This window comes from Grampus griseus (assembly GCF_964374135.1).
Source record: "Grampus griseus genome assembly, chromosome: 17".
Classification (NCBI taxonomy): domain Eukaryota; kingdom Metazoa; phylum Chordata; class Mammalia; order Artiodactyla; family Delphinidae; genus Grampus; species Grampus griseus.
The window spans coordinates 4263823-4288526 of record NC_139011.1 but is presented as its reverse complement, the minus strand read 5'-3'; the positions used below and the strand labels follow the sequence as shown (position 1 = coordinate 4288526).

Sequence of the window (24704 nt, the reverse complement as noted above, 5' to 3'; positions counted from 1 at the left end):
AGCTGGAGCACATCAGCCTGGAAGGTGCGATCAGGTCTAGGTCAGGATGAGTTCCTCGACGCTTGTCAGGTAAAATTCAAAATGCAGTCACAGACACCTTCAGAAGGGAGCCGAGCCCAGGAGGAGTCCGTCTGGGCATCCGTCCTGCTCTGATTACTGAAATCATCGGGAGCTGACCATGAGAGAGCTGAGAATGGCCAGCTCCCCTTCCTCAGCGAATGGAAAAAAGACCTCTTCAATTTTCTATCTAGACGGACACCCCCTCCACCCGCTTCCAAGTTATGCCACAGCGTTATTTCCAAGATGGATAAACCACTTCCCTTCGAGGTCAGCAAAACGGCCTGGTGAGTAGTCATCAGAATTCAGAACCCAGGCCAGAGACGTTTGGAGGAGAGGCTGAACGCAATGAAGGGCTAGAACATTTAGCGGTTGGTAAGCAAGGACCAGAAGGAAGACGAAGGGATGAGAAGGTCTGGGCTGTGACTGAGCAGAATCACTAACTAAAGCGGCCACATCTGCTAGGGGACGCAGCTGCAGTTTCCCTCTTGCAGAGGACCCGCCACTGTTTGAGGGATGTATGAGTTCTCAGCAGCTCTTCGCTCTGCTGGAGCTTGGGGACTGTATGTAATGACACACTAATGCTCAGAAGACGAACACCTGAGACGATAAGGAAATGTGCAGAGGGCATGGAGTCAGGAGGTTCTCCAATGCCAGGGAAGTCAGTAAAATGGGCCTGAAAAAGGAGAATTATGGGCAGGTCGGAGAGGTGTGGTAGGAGATACAGAAATGCAAAGCAGTGCGTCCAGAGGAGCAGACATCCCGAGTGTTAGATTTTCAGCAAGAAGGAAAAAACCAAGATGATGGCAAGAGGCCAGAGGAAGAGAAAAGCATCAGAGATTCGTGATCGCGGCAGTGTCACAAGGCAGCCTCTCCCCCAAGAAAGGCATACGGTTCGTGGACCATCCATAAAGGGGCATCACCCAGAGAAATATCACGGTAACGGCTCTGTCCAGCTCCAGCACCTGCGCTCACATCTCCTCTACCCACAGTGTCCGGAGCTGCCCCGGTGCCTCTCAAAGCTCTCCTCCCTCACCTCCTGCAGCCACAGCCACGAGAGCTGACCCCGGTCACGTGCCCTGCCCCTGAGCCAAGCTGTGCCGGCAGGTTATTCTTCCATAAGGAGGAAAGAAGCTCTGTCCAAGTTACTTGCCGCCTCCTTATCTAAAAGACATAACATCTGAGTTTTATTTGGAAATTGACAGACCACGTGATTCTGACATGCCTTTTCAGTCTCGCATCCAGCGGCCATGTTCCCAACCCTAAGCAACAGCTCACGTGGGCTGCTTAGCCTGGCCCCAAAGACCCCAAGGACTCCTGGCCTCTGGAACTTGGCCCACCAAGCCACCTGTCTGTAGGACGCATACTCCATCTCAACTTGTCAAAGTCTTAGCCCAGTCCAGTGCCACCTCCTCCATGAAGTCCCAGCAATGATGAGAAATAATGGCAAAGTAGGGCAAAAACATAGTTGAGACTCATTCCCTGGTGTCACCCAAGAGCTCGTGAGCTAGAATCGCCAGGGATGGGGCATAAAGCTTTAAGTAAGTAGTTGCAAGGACTCGGTCACTCATTGTGATCAAAGGGAGTCTCTATGTTCTTTTCCCAACCCCTTTCCTCTACAATATTATAAGAAAAAGAGTTCTAAATCTGAGGTAGATGAGGACGGGCAAGCCATTTAAAACTTGCTGAATCTTAGTTTCCTCATGTGGAAAATTATAATCATTGTAATTATCTGAAAAGACAGTAGCAGAAGAAATAATTCAATATTTGAGGAAGTGATTTAAAAAGCATAACAAAGCGTCACGCAAATGTAATAGATAGTTATGAGAATGAGAAGGAAGATGACGGAGGCTCTGATGGAGAAGAAATGGTAACAGCAGAATTCTGCTCTTCTGAGTCCCCGGCGTGGGTGAGAGACCACATGTCAAGCAGAGTTGGTTTCAAAACCACCACCTCCCAGCAGTGCCACGGAGATTAAATAAGATAATGTCCACAAAGTGCTTAGCACAGGATCTGACATTAAGAAACACGTAGTGGTGGTGGTGCTGCTGGTGGTGGTGGTAGAGGTAATGGTGGCGGTGGAGGTGATAGTGATGGTGGAGGTGTTGATGTGTTGATGGTGGTGATTATGGTGCTGCTGGTGGTGGTGACGGTGGAGTTGACGATGGTGCTGATGGTGATGGTACTAGTGATGGAAGTGGTGCTGATGGTAATGGTGGTGATGGTGATGGTGATAATGTTACTGGTGGTGATGGTAAAGCTACTGGTGGATGTAGCAGCAGCTATGTACCCTCTGCATTTTGCACCCATACTTGGGTGTGGGGATTTGAGATGTGCTGGCCAGCGCCAAGGTCTGCAGCAATACAGAACTGTTTGTTAACAATAAGCCGGTTCCTTGTCTTTTTCCTTTTCTGCTCTTTTAAACTGCTAGCCAACACAACGTCTGGATAAATGTTTGTAATTTATCACAAGGGCGGATATTTCAAGCCCTTCTGGATGCCAGGATGCTGAGCGAGACCAGTATTTCTGAGGCTGCCTGTCTATCTGTGGAGAAGAGGGAAGCCTATAAATTCAAAAGAGCAATTCCTTCCCAGCCAGGACGCGTTAACACAGCCATGCGAGGGGCCATTACCCAATGAAAGGATTGCTTGTGCAAGTGGTTCTAATATGAGCCGTATGGTCTTTTTGCTCAGTCCCTGTTCTCCATGCCTCCAAATGCCAAACGTGATTATTTTCTACCGGTTAGAGCTGAAACCAGGTGCTCAGAGAAAACCTAGAGGGTCCTGAAATAAACCTGGCTCCACGCCACGAAAGGCATCCAACAGTGGCCTGCGAGCCAAATGATGCCATTACCATCTGGCAGAGCAGAGAAAGGCAGGAAAAAAGGCTTTACAAATGGAAAAGTAAAACACATTCAACCCAGGCTGCCACTTACAAAAGACCACTAGTGTTTCTCTCTCTCACATCTACTAGAAATCAGGGCTGATGGCCTGATCGCTGCAGCCACGGAAGACCCTCGGCTCCAAGGGCAGAAGCTAGAGATTAAAGTGACAGGAGCTCAGGGCATCCTTCAGAACACGCACTGGTAGTTATAAGGGGTCCTAGGTCTCTCCAAGGCTTCCGCCGAAAGGACTGCTAGTGTCCAGTTTAGAATTCTGGTGTGTAAGTGGACACACACACACCATTCTAAAGCAAAAACAGGAAAGGTTTGGAGCCAGGACAACCTGAGTTAATCCCTGCCTCACCATTTATAATCTGTGTGACGCTGGATAATCTGATTTATACCTTCAAGTCTTGGTTTCCTCATTTGCAGAATGGGATTAAAACTGCCAGACTTCATAGGATCCTTGTGAGAATTAAGTGAGAAACATGTGCAAAAAAAAAAAACAAAAGAAAAAACCTAAGTGCCTGCTATGCAATGACAATTCAACCAATATTATTTCCTTCCTACCTTATATTAGTTCTATACGTGTAGAGGTTCTGTTTTTAACATGTTTTTTTTTGTTTTTTTTTGTTTTTTTTGCGGTATGCGGGCCTCTCACTGTTGTGGTCTCTCCCGTTGCGGAGCACAGGCTCCGGACGCACAGGCTCAGCAGCCATGGCTCACGGGCCCAGCCGCTCCGCGGCATGTGGGATCTTCCCGGACCGGGGCGCGAACCCGCGTTCCCTGCATCGGCAGGCGGACTCTCAACCACTGCGCCACAGGGAAGCCCTTAACATATGTTTTTAAAGCAACTGACAGTCGGGCCCAGCAAGAGACATGTGGTGATCACTGCATCTCTAGGAAGAAGGGGAGCACCATATCTCATAGTGTCCCTTCTTCGGTTCTCACCTCTTGATAAGAGAGAAGAGAAGACAGAAGATATTAAGAGAATGATCAGAGGAACCAAAGAGGCTGTCCCCAGCTTGCGGGAGGGGCAGTGACAAAGCCCTGAGCAACCTTGAGCAGTTAGGTCATTTAATATTTCTGGACATTAAATTTCTCACTGTTGATCTCAGAGATTCCTTCCACCATGATGATTCTCTAGCTTCAACATTCCAAATTTTACATTGTTTAAATGTCTGACAACATGGAACTCTCTTAAGCAAAACTTTTTTCCCCCTCCTTTTTGTCCAGAGAGGAAAGAAGATATCTAGGCTATTTTAGGTGTGACTAGGACCACAGAGCAAGATGAAGGCCAAGTAACAGTAAAGGTACTAAAGAAACCAAGTGTTTTTCTTCAAAACTGAGCACTCTAGATGCGTCCAGATGATCAACAGGCACATGAAGGGGGGCTCAACATCACTAACCATCAGGGAGATGCAAACCAAAACCACAATTAGACGTAACCTCACACACGTTAGAGTGGCTATTACCAAAAGACAAGGAACAACAAGTGCTGGAGAGGGTGTGGAGAAGAGGGAAGCCCTGTGCACTGTTGGGGGGAATGTAAATTAGTGCAGCCACATGGAGAACAGTATGGAGGTTGGTCAAAAAAAAAAAAAAAAAAAAAGGAACTACCACATGATCCAGCAACCCCAATGCTGGGTATTTACCCAAGGAAAATGAAAACACTACCCTGAAAAGACACATGCGCCCCCATGTTCACTGCAGCATTATTTACAACAGCCAAGCCATGGAAGGCCCCTAAGTGCCCCGGGATGCAACAATGGATAAAAAATAGTGGTACACATACAAGAGAACAGCAGACAGCCATAAGAAGAAGGACACTGTGCCATATGCAACAAGGATGAGCCTCGAGGGCGTCATGCTAAGTGCAATACGTCAGACAGAGAAAGACACGGTACCGTATAATCTCATTTATGATATGGGATCTAAAAAAACCTGAACTCGTAGGTAGAGCGAACAGATTGGTGGTTGACAGAGGAGACAGGGGTAGGAGGTGGATGAAATGGGTAAAGGTGGTGAAAACGTTAAAAAAACAAGTTGGACATTCTCTGTCGAAGGTCAGAACCCAGGTGGCCAGATGTCCAGCGCTGGGTCCTGTTCTCCCCACACCACCCAAGTGTGTCAGCCCGAGAAAGCAGCACTCAGGTGTGATCCATTCCCTCTTGCACACTAACTGTACCTGACGCTCATGAATGACATTACACACTTATGCATGTTTTATATGCTTCTATAGATTTTCATGTTTATTTGAACGCAGGTATAAAAGCATACGTTTTTATAAATGTGAGGCACTCCTCTAAGTGCTGCAAATACGAAAAGCAAGTTCCTACAGACTTACCTTTTAGTGGAGATAACAAAAGGAAACAAATTCTCAAACAAGAAAAATACAAGTTCTCTACAGAAAATTAAAATAGGCTGGTGTGAGAGTGACAGGATGTCTATTTTGGGGTGGATGATTAGGGCACAAGAGTTCTTTGTTTTTTTTTTTTTTGAAAAATCAACCTCGCGCAAGCTTTTGAGTGTCCAAGCGCCTCAGGAGCCTGGAGCCAGGCTGGTTCTGCTTTGGATCATTCAGGGTTCAGATGCACTTGTAGCAGTGCCCGCTCCAGCCGAGACAGCAGTCTCGGGCCCCAACGCCCTGCTCAGACAAGCAGGAGGAAATCTGAACCTCAGAAAGGCTTGAGTACCTTCTCTACCTCCACCTAAGGCAGGAAGCAGTGGGGCAATGAGTGCCTAACACCCGCCTCAGGGGGCAGCAACCATCTCCCAGGGCTATGGGCTCTGCAAGATGGGGGTGGGGAAGGGGGTGGGGATGGGGGTGGGGGTGGGCGTGGGGATGGGGGTGGGGAAGGGGGTGGGGATGGGGGTGGGGAAGAGGGTGCCTGGCTCCTGCCCCTCCCCTTTCACTATGTCATTGTGGAAAAATACCAGCTTTGTCCAAAATGAATGCATTCACCTCGCCACAGATTACACTGTCTGCCGGTTGCTAATCTCTAAAATAAAGGGCCCGGATCCCTTTCCCCGCCCCGTGTTTTAGTCTCAGTATCTCAATTCCCAGGTGCCTGTGGCTTGTCACTTCTCGTCTCTTCTCTTGTCACAGCCTGAGCGCTGACAGTAGCAGCTCTCAGAGTGACGTTTCAATTGAAGCAGGGAACGGCAGGTCACAGTGTGGGAAGGAGAGGGATACTGTTTTGAATCAGTCATCATCCTGTCTCAGGCTTTCCTGACTCAGCCCACAGGCTGACTGAACAGGAAGCTGCCCCCCCAGCCCACGCCAACATCACCGTTTGTCTCTGTCGTCTGTCCACAGGTAAAGCCACTGAGGAGCAACACCCCCGGGATGGAGCAGCTCAAGTCAGGAGATCACCAATGACACTGGAGGGACGGGGTCCCCAGGGACACGCTTGGCCATCGTACCCCATTCGCTGGAGGAGGCAGGACGCGAGAGGAGCCCTCCTGTGCGCCCCAGCACACCCTCTGTTAACACCCTCACCACCCCGCCTTGTGACTCACGGCTCACCCTCCTCTGCTAGACACTGGGTCTCTCAGGCCAAGGGCTCCGCCCCTGCTTCAGCGTCCCCCCTGCCTGGCAGACCACCTGGCCCAGGACGGGCGCTCCTCCCAGCCACGCCCACCCCCACCCCCGTCTGGGCCACGCCCTCTTCCCTTTCTCTTTGGGTCACTGCCATCATCCCCTCCCTAATCGCTCTCCTCCTGCTGCAGTCTGTTCTCAACACGGTGGCCAGATGGATGCGTTTAGAATGTAACCTGGGCCACGCCACGTCTGCACCCCAAATCCTGTATGAACAAACTGCAACCAGAAATGTATGAGACAGTCCAGGAAATGGTGAACCCAAAGTGAATACACGAAGAAGCTCTTTCATAGATTTAGGTGGGATGACGGTATTAAGGTTTTGTTTCTTTTACGTACGTGCTGAAATATTTAGAGACGCAATGTGATGCTGTTTGAAATTGCTTCAAACTCACCCAGCAGTGGGTGCTAGTGGGTGAGGGTGTGAAACCCACTGGCCAGTGACTCGGCAAGCGCTGCAATGGGCTTGGGGGATAAGGGGGTTACTTCACTTTTCTATTTTTGTATATGTTTAATTTTTTTCATAATAAAACAGTTTTGAACACACTCAACAGCCCCACGTCGCTCACAGTAAAAGCCAAGACCCTCACAATGGCCCACGAGGCCCGACACGAACCTGCTCCCAGTTTTAGGACTTCGCCTCCTCCATGCTGGGCCCTTGCTCGCTCTGGCCACACAGGCCTCTGTGCTGACACACAAGCAGCCGCTTGCCCCAGGGCCTTAGCTCTAGCTGTTTCCTCTGCCTGCTCTGCTCTCCCCTCAGCTACCCGTACAGCCAACTCCCTCACCTCCTGAGAACCCGCCAGAACAGGACTTTCTCTGTGGCTCTTCCAGAATTGTTTATTTAAATGCTAATCAGCACGATTCTTTTCCTTGCCACCAGAATGCAAGCATCTTGAAGGCAGGGATCTTTATTCTTCTCGCTGAAGGACCCCACTTGCCTAGAACAATGCCCATCACCCAGTAAATGATGAAGAAATATTTGCTGAACCAATGAATTTGTGGAAGGAAGGAAAAGGGAGCAAAGAAGATGCAGGGATGGGAGAAAGGCTAGTAGAAGAAAAATGGCAGAGATGGGAAAGGACAAGAGAAACAGAAAAAGAAGAGAAATGAGGCCAGGGTCCTCGTAGGACGCTGGCAGAGGCTGAAGTAAAAGCCGTGTGTGTGGCCCTTCCACTTACACACGCGCTTCCGCTTCCGAGCTGGAGACCGGGGAGCCGGATAAAAGCAGATGGACGTGAGCAAGCGTCCTCTCGGGTGGGGGGGGGGGCTCCCTGTGTCTGAATTACTCTCTTCAGTGTCCCCATCTGTTCCTGCTGAAATCCGCTCACTCCTGCGAGGCTGCCTCAAATACCACGCTCCCTGTTCCCAGCCCCATGGCCTCTCTCCGCCGAGCTCCCTCTGTCCTCTCTACACTTACAGTCTTTACTGGTCCCCACGGAGGCATCTGGCTTCACTGTTCATGTGTCTCAAGTCCCACGGGCTGTGAGCTCCCGGTGGCGGAGACCACAATCTCTTCAGGGATCCCAGAGCATTTAGCGCAGCACCTGTGCTTCGTCAGGGCACTCATGGGCTTTGCTGGCTGACTGATGCACGGAAGGGAAGAAGGGAGGAAGGAAGAAGGCCCTAGAGACACACGGTCCTGTGTGTGCGTCCCTGAGAGGCGCTGGTGGCTGAGCCCGCTGTCCGCCCATGGACAGAGGGACGGCAGCCCTTCCCCAGCCCTGTCAGGAGGCCTGGTACTTAGATGGAGCTCAGCGACTCAATATGTGCACCCCTACCCCAGTCCTACCCTGACTGCTTCTCTGGGTCCCCCTCTTTTACTCCTCAAATCTTCACTCTTGGGGCACACGTCCAATCCCCAAGGCCCCTGCCCCCGCTGCATGGGTAGCTGGTATTATTACTCTTAGGGGTTAGAGGTGTTTCTGGGAAGGACAACAACCATCCCTGGGCAACATACGAACACTTTTTGGGGTGCCAAGAAGTCATGGCCAAGGAAGCGTGGGTCTAGACAAGCAAGCTCCAGGCAAGATTTGTCCCCTCTCCCCTTAATAAGAGCCAATTAAATAAAGATATAGATTAAAGAAAAACAAAAAACCTTTGCAGTCATCCTTGCATCAAGAGTTCCACTCACCGCCTAACACTGTATTAGGAAAAGTAACACTTGGAGCACTTCAAGGCAAGATGAGATAAGGGTCATCTAAACGTCAGTCACATAAGGCACAGGACTGCTGTTTTCTCCTAAGACTGTGCATGAGTGTGTCAGGAGAATGAGTGCCGTGACAGCTGCCACGTCCTGCTGCCCACCAAGGGCCCTGTGCTGGGCACTTTTTCTCACAACAACTCAGCCGGCTGGGTTGCCTTCCCACCATAACAAAGTAAAGAGGCTCAGAGAGGTTGGGTGTCTTAAAGGGTCACACACCTGCTGAGAAGTAGAGATGAGCTTCAAACCCAGGTGCATCTTGCTGCAAAGTCCAGGATCCTCACTCCATACAGAGGCAAAGGCAACCCAGCTTTGACCCATCTGACTGACAGTGAAACTGAGGCCAGGGCTGGTGATGTTGAGTGGGAGGTGACATATCCAAGGTTTTCTAGTAGGATAAGTGACTTCTCCCACCCGCCCTGCCTTCATGACACCCTACCATGCTCCAGAGCTAGCCTTCACAATAAGCTCCTCTTAGAATCCTGAGATTTCAAGATGGTTACAGGATGCAGAGGTGCTTGGAAACCAAAAGAGGAAGTTCACTGGTGGGTAAGGACAGGTTGGAGTCTGTGCTGAGTCACAGAAACAGGTCAGCCCACTTCAGAACTGAAGATGTACAGTGTGATCAGTGGGCCCAACCACCTTGGACAGAGTGAATCCCAGCAAATCTGTGACACCATCCACTTCACTGAGCTATGGAATCTCCAGCTCATATGTGAAGCCATACACGGGACTGCGGCAGCCTCTGCCAGATGCCAGCACCCTCATTTCCACCCACCTGTCAGGTCACCCGGACTCTGAACTAAAACCTCCAAGGGCAATGAGCTCACAACCACCAGGGGCTGCCTCACGGTCTCTGGATGCATGTGTCCTGGAGCTGTTTTCTTAAGTGAACCAGTAAAAGATGCTACAAGCTTCACTATTCACAATAGCCAAGACACGGAAACAGCCTAAATGTCCACCGACAGACAAACAGGTAAAGAAGACACGGTGTTTACATACAATGGAATTATTACACAGCCATAAAAAAAGAATGAAATAATGCCATTTGCAGCAACCTGGATGGACCTAGAGATTATCATACTAAGTGAAGTGAGTCAGAAAGAGAAGTACAAATATCATAGGATAGCACTTATATGTGGAATCTAAAATATGACACAAGGGGCTTCCCTGGTGGCGCAGTGGTTAAGAATCCGCCTGCCAATGCAGGGGACACGAGTTCGAGCCCTGGTCCGGGAATATCCCACATGCCGCGGAGCAACTAAGTCCGTGCACCACAACTGCTGAGCCTGCGCTCTAGAGCCCGCGAGCCACAACTACTGAAGCCCACACACCTAGAGCCCGTGCTCTGCAAGGAGGAGCCACTGCAATGAGAAGCCCGCGCACCGCAACAAAGAGTAGCCCCCGCTCGCTGCGACTAGAGAAAGCCCGCGTGCAGCAACGAAGACCCAACGCAGCCAAAAATAAATAAATAAATAAAATAAATTTATTAAAAAAAAATAAAATATGACACAAATGAACTTATCTACAAAACAGACCCACAGACATAGAGAACAGACTTGTGGTTGCCAAGGGGCAGGAGGGCGGGGAGGGGATGAAGTGGGGGTTTGGGGTGAGCACATGCAAACTAGTATATATAGAGTGGATAACAACAAGGTCCTACTGTAGAGCACAGGGAATTACATTCAGTATTCTGTGATAAACCATATGGACAAGAAAATGAAAAAGAATGTATATATATGGATAACTGAATCATTTTGTTGTAGAGCAAAAATTAACGTTGTAAATCAACTATATGTGAATAAAACAAACTAAAAAAATATGTTACAAGCTTAAGGGCTCGAGGTCAGGAAACGTGAGCTGAGCCCTGACTCTGCGCCAGGCACGTGCTGGGACCTGAGGACAGAGTCGAGGTCAGTCCCAGTTTGCCGTGAGGGCGCTGAGGAGAGAGATGCCACGCCCCCTACCTTAAAACACAGTGTCAGGAGCTGTGCCTACTGGTGGATTCAAACCCATAAGGTGTGCACCGTTTGGATAAAAAGACAAGGGCTGAATGAAATGAAATACCATAAGACATTATGACATGGTATTCAAAAATAATGACGATGTTTAGATCGGAGTGGCTAACAGCCTACTGGCAGACCTCTATTCTTTCACTGCTATATTTTCTTATTCTTTCCTTAAGACTTAGCTCAAACATTACCACTTTCAGGAAGCCCTGGCTGGCCCCCAGCTTGGGTCAGTTGCCCCTTCCCTGTGTTCTCTCAGTACTGGGCATCCTCTACTGGGGCTCTGATCACACAGGGATGTGAGTTTCTATATACATGACTCATGGCAGACCACAGACTCATCTGCATGAGATGACCCAGGACCCAGCTCAAGGCTGAACACACAGCCCATCCTCAACCATTGTTGATGAACTCAATCTAACCCTTCAATCTGCTTCCAATATTCATCCCATGCTCCCAAGACTGGGGTCATCTCCTCTGTCTGAGCAGCTAAAATGGGGGGTGGGGGCAGTGTGGCTGAGTTGGGGCACCAGAAAGGAAAGACAGTTTACTTACTCGGAGACCTTGCAAACCAGGAGGTCCATCCTTGCCTCCTGGACCCATCAGACCCTTTAGAAGGAGGAGAAAGGGGAAAAAACAAGAGAGACAGACCACGGTAAATACTGAGTAAAGACCACAGGATATACTTGGCCCTGTCACTCTCATTGGATAGGAGAATACCATCCCATTCCAGTGGGGAAACTGGGAGGTTGGAAGGGAAAAAATATCCTACTCCCTCAAATCTACAACACTTAAAATATGTGCACCTATCTGATGTAATCAAGTGTGATTAACAAGCAAGGTGTAGGCACCATCATTCACACTTTAAAGATGAGTACAGTAAGGACCACAGGCCTCGCATCACTGCTTTGTAAAAAGTGCACACAAAAGAGGTGCCTGGAATCCAAGTGTCTTTAGCTCTAAGCCTGGTGCCTTTGCCCCTGTATCTTGCTGGCTCGCCAAGAACTGGCTTGGGTTATCTGACTCTCCATCAACTGCGATATGCAAAATGACAGTCTGGATAAATAAATAAAATCATCTGAGAAAGATCAATTTCCACAAAGCAAAACAAACAAAAAACAAAAAGCCAACTGGTGCGGAAAGAGGTCATGCTGACCTAAGTAAAATCCTGCCCGTTACACCTCGCTAGGTACCTGCTGCCCGACCTCAGACAAGTCACTGGGCATCTGTGGACCTCAGTTCGCTCATCTCCAGCGTGAGGACAATAAACTTTCCTCCCGAGTGGTTGTGAGGACCACGTGAAGAATGGGTACCAAAGCCCTGACAAAGCACCGCCTGACAGCACCTGCTTTATATCCAAATGTATTACTGAGGTCACCTAGAATACGGCATGAAACGGGAATGGGAAAATGAAAACTTCAGCTCTAACGGAGACTCTTATCACCAACTTTACGGGTGAATTTGGGCCAGAAATTCCCTCTCTGTGCTTCAATTTCCTCATCTTCAATAGTATGATTATCATGCAAACAGCTACTACTGCCACATTTTGCATAACTATTAAGTGATGGAATTGTATTTAGGTCTAAGGTCTTTTCCCTTAATAACACCATAAAAATGAGTACATGAATGTACAAACTGTAGTAATTAAAGGTTTAAATCTCCCTTCCTCACAAGGATTACTGCAGTGAGCTCAGGGCACACATCAAGGGAAGGAAGACCCTGCAGAAGTGAGTTTTCATTAAGCAACAAGAAACGTCTCACAACTGGTCTGCCCAGCTGGCCCTTCTTTATTGCACTCAACCAAACGCTGCTAAAACTACCAGGACCTGTTTCATCCTGGGGCAAGAACCAAAGATGCAAGCCTCCTCAACAAGGATGGAGAATGCCGCACGCTGTTTATATTTAGAGAATGGGATACGTGTTCCTCTTTCTGGGATTGCTAAGCACAAACTCAAAATTTTCCATTCTCAACAGAAGTCACTGAAGCCAGATTCTCGATCTGATTCAATCCAAACAATATTTAGGGAACAACTGCTCTGAGGAAGGCCCTGGGCTAGGTGCTGCTGGGGATTCAAAAAAGACAGAAATAACAATTGAGATCAGTACTGGGCTTAATAAGGCTTCACAGAACAGTGCTTCCTACGTCAACTCATTTAACCCTCACAGCACATTTATGTAGGAAATGATGTCGCTGACAATGATTTCCAACTTAGGAAAGCAGAAGAGGATAAGAGGGGTAGAGTTCAAAAACCCAACGCTACTTGGTGGATGAACTGGGACATGAAACCAGATGCTCTGGCTCCTAACCCCAAGTGCCTTCCATGGCCACACTGCTCCTTATGAGCTCAGACTGCAATCAGGTCCCACTCTGATGTCCCTCTTGAATATCTGTCATGGGGGTCCCTCCTTCGTAAGCATGTATTAAGTTCCCACCATGTGATAAACTTGTGGATTTAGAGACAGGAGGGATATTGGCTGTGGCCTTAAGAACCTCACACTCCTGGTCTCTCATCACTGCCCCCCACTTTTCACAAGGTCTTTAGGTAGGCTGTTGGGTTTCTGAACTCCTTGCAAGGGAATTTCATCACCAACACCGTGCATTGTACTCAATCCCATTCTATCAAGAGTATCTAGCCCAGAGGACCTCTTCAGGACCCTGGACAGCTCCACTGGGCTGCAGGGTTGAGGTATTCTGGTGTTTGCAAGTACTGAGGGTTCAGGACCCTCTCCTTGTCCTATACAATGGGTCACAGGAATGACACATGCAGAGAATTCTCATTAATCATCTAGAGATTGCAAGTGTTTACTCACAATTATTTCTTTTTCACACTCCTTTCACATGGATCAGTCCACGTGCTTTCATCCCTATATCTCCAGCCTTAATATTTCGATTGATATAAAATAAAGTATGTGACCACAAGTGCTTGAGGTTTCTTCCTTCTCTCCCTCCCTCATTTACCATAACAAAGTTTACCTGAGGCGGAAGGACTGCCCATTATTACATCCCAGATCCCAGAGTGAGAGATCAAGAAGGCTGGCTGCCTCATGAGTTAAGCAGGGCTGAGCACTCTTAGCTTCTTATCCCTTAGTGGGAGCCACTAAGTTTAAGTAATTCTCTCCTTTGTGCATCTCAGAGGAGATACTGCTGCACTGTGCACTCAGGTATGAAAAGAGCATGGACTAGTCTGTCAGACAGATCTGGGTTCAAAGCTCAGTTTTCCTTCTTAGCTGTATAACTTTGTGCAAGCTACTCAGTATCTCTGTACCAATGTCTTCATCGGTAAAAGCAGAAAAATAACAACTTCACCCTCGCAAACTTAATATGCAAATGTCTGCATGTAAAGTATACTACAGGACAGATGGTCAGTACTTGCCAGTTATGCTCTGAAATATATGTGCATATATGCACGGAGAGCTAAATATCGACAGCACACTGCATTACCTGCATTATCTACTTTAAATCTCTCAACAGTTACAACAACGGTGGAGAGCTCTGGAAACCAAGCCTTGGAAAGGTTAAGCAAGGTATCTAAGGTTACAGAGACAGAAGGGAGCTTTTCTGACCTGAACTTTTCGATGTGAAATTGTTCTAATTATACTGGAATTAAAAACATCTTCTAAGTTTCTTCTAGTTTTGTCCCAGCAAAAACATATACATTTATCCTAATGAGGAATGGGCCTTATCATAAATCCAATTATAAACCTATTTATGGACATTTCAAGATAAGAGCTGTTTTATTTCCTTCAGTAAAACAGTCCCTTGAAAGAAGCAACAGCATGTTACCAGGAGGAGCAAAGGTCCAATCACTGACCTGTGGAATTTACTGTATCTTATTAATTATCCTTAGTATCTGAACTCACATCAAAAATGATCACAGAGTCCCTTTGAATGGCCTCTTCCCAAATGGTTATTTACATATCATTAAATTCTTAACAGAGGGAGAAACCAAAGGCTGAAGTGTTCCAAACCACTGCAAAGTCAGTATTAATCAGAAACATGTGAAAAGCAAATGTGCACTGGAGATGATTCAACTGGCACTGAAGTGTCCAATGTTTTTATTCCATTTTATCTGAAGGGAAACTGAAACCGCAGACTGAACACCAGAAACCCCAATCCTGGCATGTTTGGGACTGGGAGCCCTGAAGGCGGGCTGCCTGGGCTTCAAGTCCAGCTCCACACTTGCTCACTGCATGATCCATGCCCAGTGATTTCAGTCTTCAAGGCCCAGTTTCCTCCTGGGCTAGATGCTGACAACAACCCCTATCGCTCAGGGCGACGGGAGGAGCTTCTGAAATAACGCAGAGCTCGGAAGTGAGAATGGCTATGATTTTCCAGACCTAGAGGTGTGGACCCCGGGCTGGGGAGGGATGACTTACCGGAGCGCCTGGTGGCCCAGGAGGGCCCTGGTGACCTCGTGGTCCCGGGGCTCCCTGGTAACACAAGTCAAACTAGAATTAGTCATGACTCCCCGTCCTTATGCCCCGGGCCACCACCCATGACCCTGTGCTGACTCGGAGTTTTCTTCCCAAGTTCCCAAAGGGGACCCAGGGTGGGAATCTGCATTCTTGGCAGAGTCAACTTGACCTGTCTCTGAAGGGCTGCACCTGAGCTCAGCAAGCAGTGTCACCCCACGCCGGTGGCCTTCCTATTTCTGCCACCACCTAAAGCCCCACGATGGGAGGACCCACGTCCCTCTTACCTGCTCGCCCTTCAGGCCCTCTCTCTGCACCTGAGGGACAAACCAGACGTCAGCAAAGCCGGTGGCCCTTCCTTAATAGCCCCCACACTCCACTGCGTGGCACGTGGCGCACGGCATGCCGGGAGGCAGCAATTTCTGACTCGCCTCTGACTTTACCCCATTTTCAGAGGCAAAGCCTTGTATCCAGCTCGTGTCATCAGAACAGTCCCGCCTCATTCTCAGAGGCAACAACTCTCCCAACTACACAATCCTATCAGCATCTGAGTCCGTGATTCCAACCACTGGTGACTGCATCACTTACCACCGAGCCTGGTACCCCAGGAGGTCCTGCAGGCCCCATGGCACCCTGCGGAGAAATGACAAACGTTCCAACAGAGGGTACTTTGTTCCCTTTGTGCACATACATACGCATACATACACACACACACGTGTGTGTACGTATATATATATATACTTTCTTTTTCAGATTCTTTTCCATTATAGGTTATTACAAGATATTGAGTATAGTTGCCTGTACTATACAGTAGGCCCTGTTGTTTACCTATTTTATAGATAGTAGTGTGTATCTGTTAAGCCCAAACTCCTAATTTATCTCTCCCCCCTTTCCCCTTTGGTAACCATAAGTTTGTTTCCTGTATCCGTGAGTCAATTTCTGTTTTGTAAATAAGTTCATTTGTATCATTTTTTTTTTTAGATTCCACAAATATGTGGTATCATATGATATCTGTCTTTCTCTCTCTGACTTACTTCACTTAATATGATAATCTCCAGCAATCCCACTCCTGGGCATATATCCAGACCAAACTCTAATCCAAAAAGATACATGCACCCCAATGTTTATAGCAGCACTATTTATAACAGCCAAGACATGGAAGCATCCTAATGTCCATCGACAGATGAATGGATAAGGAAGATGCGGCACATATATACAATGGAACATCACTCGGCCATAAAGAGAATGAAAAAATGCCGTCTGCAGAACACGGACGGGCCTGGAGACACTTTGTGACACCTGCTCCTGCGGGCTCCCACACCCCCAAGGCCCCTGCTTCCATGCAAGTCCTCGGGACCACCTCCTTCTCTGTGCTCCAGCACACACGCCATCACGTGGGCTGACTGACTTAACAATCTCAAGTGTTCTGTCTCATCCATATCTCTGCATCAAGGTTGTAGGAGCCTTGCTCTCACTTGTGTACCCAGTGCCTAGATCTGGCTGGCGCTCTTCCCACCACTTTCCTGCTCAAGAGCATCCCTTGCTCCACTATCCAGCGAGCACCTGCTCGTAGCAGGTCTGCACTACGCACATCAGGAGCGTGATTACACCCTAGGGTGCGTCCCCTGTGCCCGGTCACGGGTTCAGCACATGGTCGGCGCTCAGTAAATACTCAGCAAGTGATAACTACCACAGACGCTGTGATGAGGCCTGTCCATGTTCACCAGATCATGATGGACAGAAGTTTTGTTTTCTGCCTCCTTCTGCCTTACCGCCAGGCTCTGACGGCTGTGGCTACGTCAGGTTTTCCAGAGCGTGGGCTACATCTTGGTTCTACATTGGGCACATCTGTCGACAGAAAAATCTTCACTGTTATTACCCTAGTGCCCTATAGCTAAAACGAGGACACTGCTTGTAGCCAATGTTCCCACATATAGCTTGGAGATATGACTGCATTTTCCCTAGAGGCTCGCTCAGGGGGCACAGGAAGCCTTGAAAAACTACTGTTTAATAAGTTGGCAAAGAGTAAATGAGTTGCCGGATAAATAGGAAAGCATCTATTAAACCCTAAGGCCGAGGAGTAAGAATGAAGGACTCAGGGCACGTCTGTCGCCCTTCATTGCATTTGAGTTCTATCTTATGGACAGGACCTGTTTCCTCTGACTGGTGCGGTCACAATTCTGATGGTCCCACTGCTTTCTTAGACTTGGAAAAACTCACATCTCTTCACATAGCATCAGGTGTTTTTCTAAAATCTCAATTAAGAATGTCTTTTTAAAACGGACTATTTTTAGAGCAGTTTTCAGCCACACAGCAAAGGTGCGTGGCAAGTACGAGTTAATGAGTGTCGATTTTCCTTGCTGTACCTGCCTTTCTGTTTCTCACATGCAATAACCGGGTCCTGCCTCAGACACGTGTTTCCATTCTCGCTTTTCCTTTCCATGACACCACCACCCACATACACACAGGTGCACACACATGCTCACACACGGCACTCTTTATCACCCTATATCCTCTCCACGCACTTCCATGACCTGGATGCAAGCCCAGTTGCACGCAGTCAGCACCCAGCTCGGGTGTGTCTTCTCCATTCCCCCACGAGCCTTCTTCAACTCTCCCAAGCAGAAGTCTTTTTTCCCTACACTCCCCCAAACCTTATTAATACTTTGCTAATATGATTGTTAGAAGACATTCTGAGCTATACTGTAATACTGTTGTGTGGCTGTCTTAAATGTACAAATATATAATATATATAAATATTGATACATATAAAATATGTACATAAATTATTATATATAAATGAGAGAGAGCGCATTATGTGGCTGAATAATGACTCTTGAGGTCCATAACTGTACCTCCTCTTCTATTCACACCCCGCCTCATCCTTACATTGATTTTTATTGTCCTCATTGTTGCATTTCTCATCATCATTACACCACAAAAGTGAATTTCAATGATAGTTATGAAATCAATTAATCAACGCACGCTTTCTCACTTGCACAGGTAACGTTACAGACTATGAGATCAAATGTATTAAACCATTATTAAGGAAAACTAAGATCCTATAGTCCATCCATAAGAATTGTGTATGTATAGCTAATAGATATTGGATCCTTTTTAAACGCCTGGCCTTGTTCCAAGGACTTGACATGAAGTAAATTTTTTCCTCTCAGATACTACCCTACCTTAGAGATGAGGACACTGAAAAAGCTAGTCTGTCCTTGAATCACTTTCTTTCCACTACGTGGGTGTCATGTTTTTCAAAGATCTATTTTATCCCTTGGGGGAGTCAGCCTCCAAGATGGCCCCTGCCTCCTGGGATTCACATTCTGTGCAGGACCACGCTGTACCACTGCTCATCTATGTGGCCAGTAACACACAGCAGAAGTCATAGGTACTGCTGCAGGATGAGGTTATAAAACATGACTGTGGATTCCGCCTGCCAAACCCCAGTCTCAGAGAGCTTACAACGCACTCTAGGGAAGTGATTTCCACTTCTGTGAGCAGCCCTAGGGAGAGGACCGTGTAATGAGGCCAATGGCCACCAAGGAACTGAGGCTTCCAACCACACTGTGAGTGAGCTTGGAAGTGGATTCTTCAGATGACATAACTACACCCTGGCGACAGCTCGGCCTCCTGGGAGACCCTGAGCCACGGGAGCCCAGCCGTGCCGCTCCTAGATTCCTGGCCCTCAGAAACTGGGCGAGACCACACTTCTCAGGTTCAGGATGATGTGTTATGCAGCAGAAGATAACTAATATAACCATGGAGTCAATCCATTAAAACTCTTAATACAGAATAGGTAGAGCAGCCCCCGATATTGAGGTCTGTGGTGCGTCACCGTATGGGCAGGCAGATCTATACACCTTGGTCTGTAGCCACTGGGGCGTCTTAAACAAGATACCCTACTTCTCTGGGCCTCTGTTTTCTCATCTGTAAAGTTAGGGGGGTTAAAAGGTCAGCTCTATGGTTCCAGTGACTTTCTCAAATTGTAAAGCAGCTAAGATTTGTCCCAGCGATGTTCTCTCAGAATGAGCTGGGACACATTCTATCACCTGAGAACCACTGGTTTCTCGACTCTTCCAAATGAATGCCCCACGTCATACCGTGACCCTTGACCGCGTCTTCCCATTTCTGCTGCATTCATCATAATAAGCAATGTACAACTCAGCTGCTTACCAATCAGGAGGGGCCAAACACCTCTATAAATCAAGTGGAAGGCTGGAATTTATAACACACACAGACACACACACACACACAGTATTGGGAAAGAGTTGTCACCTAGATCCAAACTTTAAGACACATTCCCTCTTCAGGACTTGAAATAAACTATTTATTTTAGGCTTTAGCATCCCCTGTCAAGGAACTGCAAGAATACATTAAAACCCTGACACTAGGATAACATAACAATGTAAATCTCAACTCTAAAAATACCTCGAGAGAGAATAATTAACTCAGCTAGAATTGAAGCCCAAGTGCGCAAGTTTGAATGAGATCAATACTCTCCAGCCACCTTTCCTAAACAGAGGCTTTTTTGGCTTGTGTATCTTTTTATTTATTTATAACTCTACCCTGTCTGCTTCGGTAAAGAGTCAGAGCAGCCTTTCTCTTTCCCTTTGTTTTCAGCACGTGCCGAGCGAGAACTCGTCTGGATAGGGCAGCGACCTTCACCTGAACCCTGCAGTGTGATGCTGAGAAGCGCGGCAGCCCTGGTCTCACCCTCCGTGGTCTAGCTGGATTTCTCCTGCTCCCCCCCAACCTCTCTCCTAGCTGCTCTCAGACCCAAAGTCTGATGTATCTCCTAAGGGCCTAAGATCTGGAAGAAAATCTTTCTCTTGCACTCAAATGCAGGGCTCTATTTCATCACTCCTCCCACTATAATCCAGAACACAGCACACCTTCTTAGTTTCCCTCTGTGACCCTGAATGCCTGGGAAGGTTATTGTCTTCATACGGTTTCACCGCACTTCACAGTTTACAAAGAAATCTTACATGCAGTTCTTTCTGTTGAGATAAAGAAATCCTAAGCAGCAAATTCAGTGAGTTAAGCCTTGTTGGGAAAATGCTCTAAAATAGATGACCAGCAGGGTGAGATAAAACCTTATTTTATTTATGAAATATCTAGCACATTTTCAGGAGTATAATTCTGGTTAAAAAAAAACAACAACTAAACGTTGCAGAGGAGAGAGAAAGAGAAAAGGAGAAAGAGGAAAAGGCGTCTGTGCGGTTTTCTTTTGCATTTGTTCATATCTGCGTTAGTCCAAAAAGCCATTTAAGGGCAGCACAATGTCTTAATATGTCCGGATGTTATATAATAGGGATTGTTGTTTGTTTTTTAAATAGATTTTTATTCCTAAAAGTAGAAAAAAATGTTTCAGTACAATAACCAGACATTTCTTGTAGGCTGAGTTCTAATGCCTGACTCACCACCTTCGTCTGCACTCTGTTCCCAGAACTCCAGCCTGGGCCCTCCAGCACACACACCCCAGGCCCTGATTCGTTCAGCTCACACACCTGCTGGTCAAGAGCCACCTGTCACCCCAGGGCCTGGCTTACCTTTTCTCCCTGGGGCCCTGGCACGCCAGGAGGGCCGGGTCTTCCCTGGAGGAAAGAAGGAAAGGGAGGCCGTCAGGGGCAGCAGTGGAGAAGGAAGAGGCTGAGGCCACTGCACCTCCAAATCTGTACCTGGCCTTTTCCCCAGAAGGCACCAGGCCACTTTGACAAGGCTTCCCAGACTGCACTTATTGCTAGAAAGTTCTTCCTCAACTAACCCAATGCCACCTCCATGTGGTCCCCTTTGGACTCATAGATGCATCTTCCCACGCCATCCTACACTCGCCTTTATTTTCCACTTAACAGCGCAGCTCAGAGAATATCATATCAGGACATTAGAAGCTCTATTAATTTCCACATTAATTTTATATTATTCTCCTGTATCTATTGATGAGCATTAGGGCTGTTAGTAATCTTTTACTCTCGGGGACAGGACTGCACTGAATACAGCACTTTGAACACGTGCGCGTCGCCCATGGCCTTTACGTTAATGATCACGTGCCGTACTGCTGAGGTGAGAATGGATTTAACGTGGTGTGTTCTCTGGAATCCCTCCACTCTGGCGTGGAGGAGTCCACGTGTGGCCGTAAGCTGGGGGCTGGTCGCTAACCCTCCTGGAACCCCCAGCCGAGTGGGACAAAGGCCACAGCCCCCAGGCCCTACAAGCTCTGCACAAGCCCCAGTCCTGTCCGGCCCCCGGAGCCAATGCCTGCCTACCTGCTCTCCAGTGTCCCCGTGCTTCCCGGGGAATCCATCCAGGCCTCTCTCCCCCTGGCAAAAGAAGGAAAGAGAAGAAATGAACAACAGAGGGACATCCCCGGGGTCAATGTCATAAAAGAGGAAAGGCAAGCAAAGGCCCTTAGCTCCCGAGCATGCTCTGTTCTCCACGAGGCACCAGGAGAGCCAAACACACACACACAGCAGCCGAGAGTTTATGTGTATTGGGGGTCAAGGAGCATACGTTAAAGGTCAGGGAAACCACATTCCCATCTCTGCTTCTCATCTAAATCTGTGACCAAGTGAAGACCACACAGCCTCTTTGAACCACACAGACTCCTTATCTCATGGGTCTACATGGGGGTCAAAAAAAAAATAAATGCACGGGCTTGTAGCGCAGCTCATAAAACTGTGGACACATTTAACACATCATTCATCCGTCCAGGAAGCATGTATAAACGTCCACTGTTCGCAGTGCCTGGTACAGACCTAAGAGTTGATTTGCTGGAGCACAGTGGGCTACCATCCACACAACTCCACCCAGCAGCTCATGTTCCCACAGGTGTGAACTCGTTAGCTCTGGAATCTTGGGCAAGTTACTTCACCTCTCTGAGATGTTTCTGTGGCCTGTGTTTCCTGGGGATGAAAATTATCCCTTCTTTGAAAGATACGGATGACCAAGGAATGAGGTGACTTATTAAAACACCTGCTTATGACAGCCAGTGAATAAATACCAATGCTCTCCTCCAAGCCATGCCCGTGATGCTGGTGTGTTCCCGTCATGGTTGACTCGCCGGGTCCAGTGTCCTTCTCCCAGCTGGGCCCTAAGAGCTCGGCTGATGGAGAGAGACCCCTCCGAAAGGTGGGTTCATGCTGGTACCAACAGCCTGTGGCACAGCCTCCAGCGGCCCAGGTTCCTTCTTGCAGTGCCTCCATTACAGCAGCTTCTCTCGTTTCCAAGGGCCATGCTTGCCGCTCTCTGCTGCTCCTCCGTGCCCTCGGGGCTCATGTAAACGTCACCCCTTTGGCCTTTTAGTCCGGATTCCACGTCCCGTTCTTCCCCAGCATGGTCTCGTATGTGTCTCCCTCACAGCTCTTAATCCAATTCGCATTTATTCTCCACGTGACCACCCTTCTCTCCCGTCCCCCAGGAGGACACGGGCTGGGTTCACTCTTTTCATTATTGTGTCCCTGGAGCCCAGCCTGGAGATGCAGTGTGGCCCCAGTTGACATGACTGAATGATGCAGCACTGCACAAGGGAAGAATTCTGAGCTCTCCTTCTACTTCCCTATAACTTTATTTCTTAAGTTCTTTCTTTCCTTCTTTGTTGTTTTCTTTTTTTTGTTTTTTTTTTTTTGCAGTACGCAGGCCTCTCACTGCTGTGGCCTCTTCCGTTGCGGAGCACAGGCTCCGGACGCGCAGGCTCAGCAGCCATGGCTCACGGGCCCAGCCGCTCCGCGGCATGTGGGATCCTTCCGGACCGGGGCGTGAACCCGTGTCCCCTGCATCGGCAGGCGGACTCTCAACCACTGCGCCACCAAGGAAGCCCCCCTTCTTTGTTGTTTTAATGTTGGCGTGTCTTTCAGGACGCTGTTTTGAATAACTGAAGATTCCTGGTTTTCTGCTCATCTTTGCTCTGCTGGTCCTGGGTGCCTGCCTGCGGATGCTGACTGTATACCCAGCCCACCTCTGCTGACTGCAGGGTAAGGGGGGGGGCTTCTTTCTCTCAATCTGGGGTCAAAAACTGATGCTTCCCACTGGACAGTTCAAGCCGAGGTCAGGGGAGGAGATGCCCAACTCTGCTGCTCTAAGTGCGGGGCCTCAGTTAATCACTGACAGCTGTCCCCGGATCCCTTGACTCCCCAAATCCACTGACTTAGCCTTAGGATTGTTCCAGCACCTCTCCCCGCTCTGCAGGCTGCACTGTAGTTTCCCTCCACTTTGCATCTATGTAAACTTAACCATATATATTTCCGATCTTTCAGAAATGATTTTAAAATCCTGGAACAATGATGTACGCGTTTCTACTTTCAAGCACTCATATATTAACTCTTTTAAAGTCTTTCCATCACGTGAAGTTCGGGGTGAACAGAGGAGAGAGCCGCCTGCAGTTTCTCTCTCTGCCAAGTGATTCCACGTGTGCTACTGCATCTTCTTTTCCTCCGAACGCTATGGGGTTGGCAGGTTTGAGGGTGACTCTGATGAGGAAATGGAGGCCCTGATGTAAGCCACTTACCCCAGCGAGGTGTGACTGCATTGGCACCAGAACCTGGATTCCCCTGACCCTCAATCTTCTATGTCTACCACCCCGTGGGGTCTGAGCAGAGGCCCCTAGAGGACCCCAAGCATCTCTTCCATTGATTCCCAGAGCAGCTGATCTGGCAAGAACGCCAACCCCCTCATTTTACAGGGGAGGAAACTGACAACCTTAGGAGGTAGAGCTTGTCCAAGGTCACACAGAAACTTAGCGATGGAGCCAGGACTCCGGACTTCCATTCCAGAGCTCTCCTCGTGGCAGGCCAGCCTACTGAACGTCCCCCGGGGCACTTCCACAGGGCTCAGCAAAGGAAGGAGTGTTGACCAGGCACTGTTTCACAAATCCTACCTCGCAGCCCAAGACCCTATTTCTTAACAGCCTTGCACTTACTCATCAAGGTCAGTGGAGCCCGGAGGCGAGACTTCTCCCGGCTGCCACTCAGGACAGCTGCAGGGTGCAGGGCTCGGACTCGGCTGGACGTGGCATCGGCGGTCTCTCCCTGGTCAGCACACAGAGAGTGGGGCAGGAGGGATGCGACTGGGGTGCTGATAGGTGTTTGCCTCCAGGAGCAGGAGATGAGAGAGGGAGGGAATGAGCAGGAGAGGACGGACGAGGGACAGAGATGAGCCGAGGGACAAAGAGGCGACGGAGCCGGAAGACGGAAGACGACGGCATTCCGAGCGGGTCTTTAACTGCCACACCCTCCGAGCCCCGCTGGGATAGGAGGTGGGACGAAGTCACAGGGAAGCATGGGGTCAGCGTTCAAACTAGCGCGAGCACAGCCCACCAGAAGCCTGGAATCTGCAAATCAAAGCAGACTCAATCCGTGTCTGCAGCATCTTCTGGGTACCAGGAGCTGAACACACACTATCTCCTTTAAAATCCACATCAATCCTATGACACACTGTCCCTGCTTTCAGTAAAGGAAACTGAGTCTCAGAGATTAAGTGTGCCATCCTGGCTCACACAGCTCAAGAGGGGGAGATCTGGTATTCACTGTCTGAATCCTGGGG

General features: G+C 48.5%; 1 protein-coding gene across 1 annotated transcript in view; it reads right to left on the bottom strand.

The window, feature by feature from the left end:
* The window catches only part of COL22A1 (collagen type XXII alpha 1 chain), a gene marked incomplete at its 5' end in the record, with an annotated part of 239043 nt that overhangs the window by 115448 nt on the left and 98891 nt on the right, over positions 1-24704 (bottom strand). Inside the window, 6 exons of the mRNA XM_082674806.1 lie at positions 11307-11360; positions 15129-15182; positions 15452-15481; positions 15753-15797; positions 20720-20764; positions 21434-21487. Coding sequence (XP_082530932.1) covers positions 11307-11360; positions 15129-15182; positions 15452-15481; positions 15753-15797; positions 20720-20764; positions 21434-21487 — 282 coding nt within the window. The remainder of the gene's footprint in view (positions 1-11306; positions 11361-15128; positions 15183-15451; positions 15482-15752; positions 15798-20719; positions 20765-21433; positions 21488-24704) is intronic.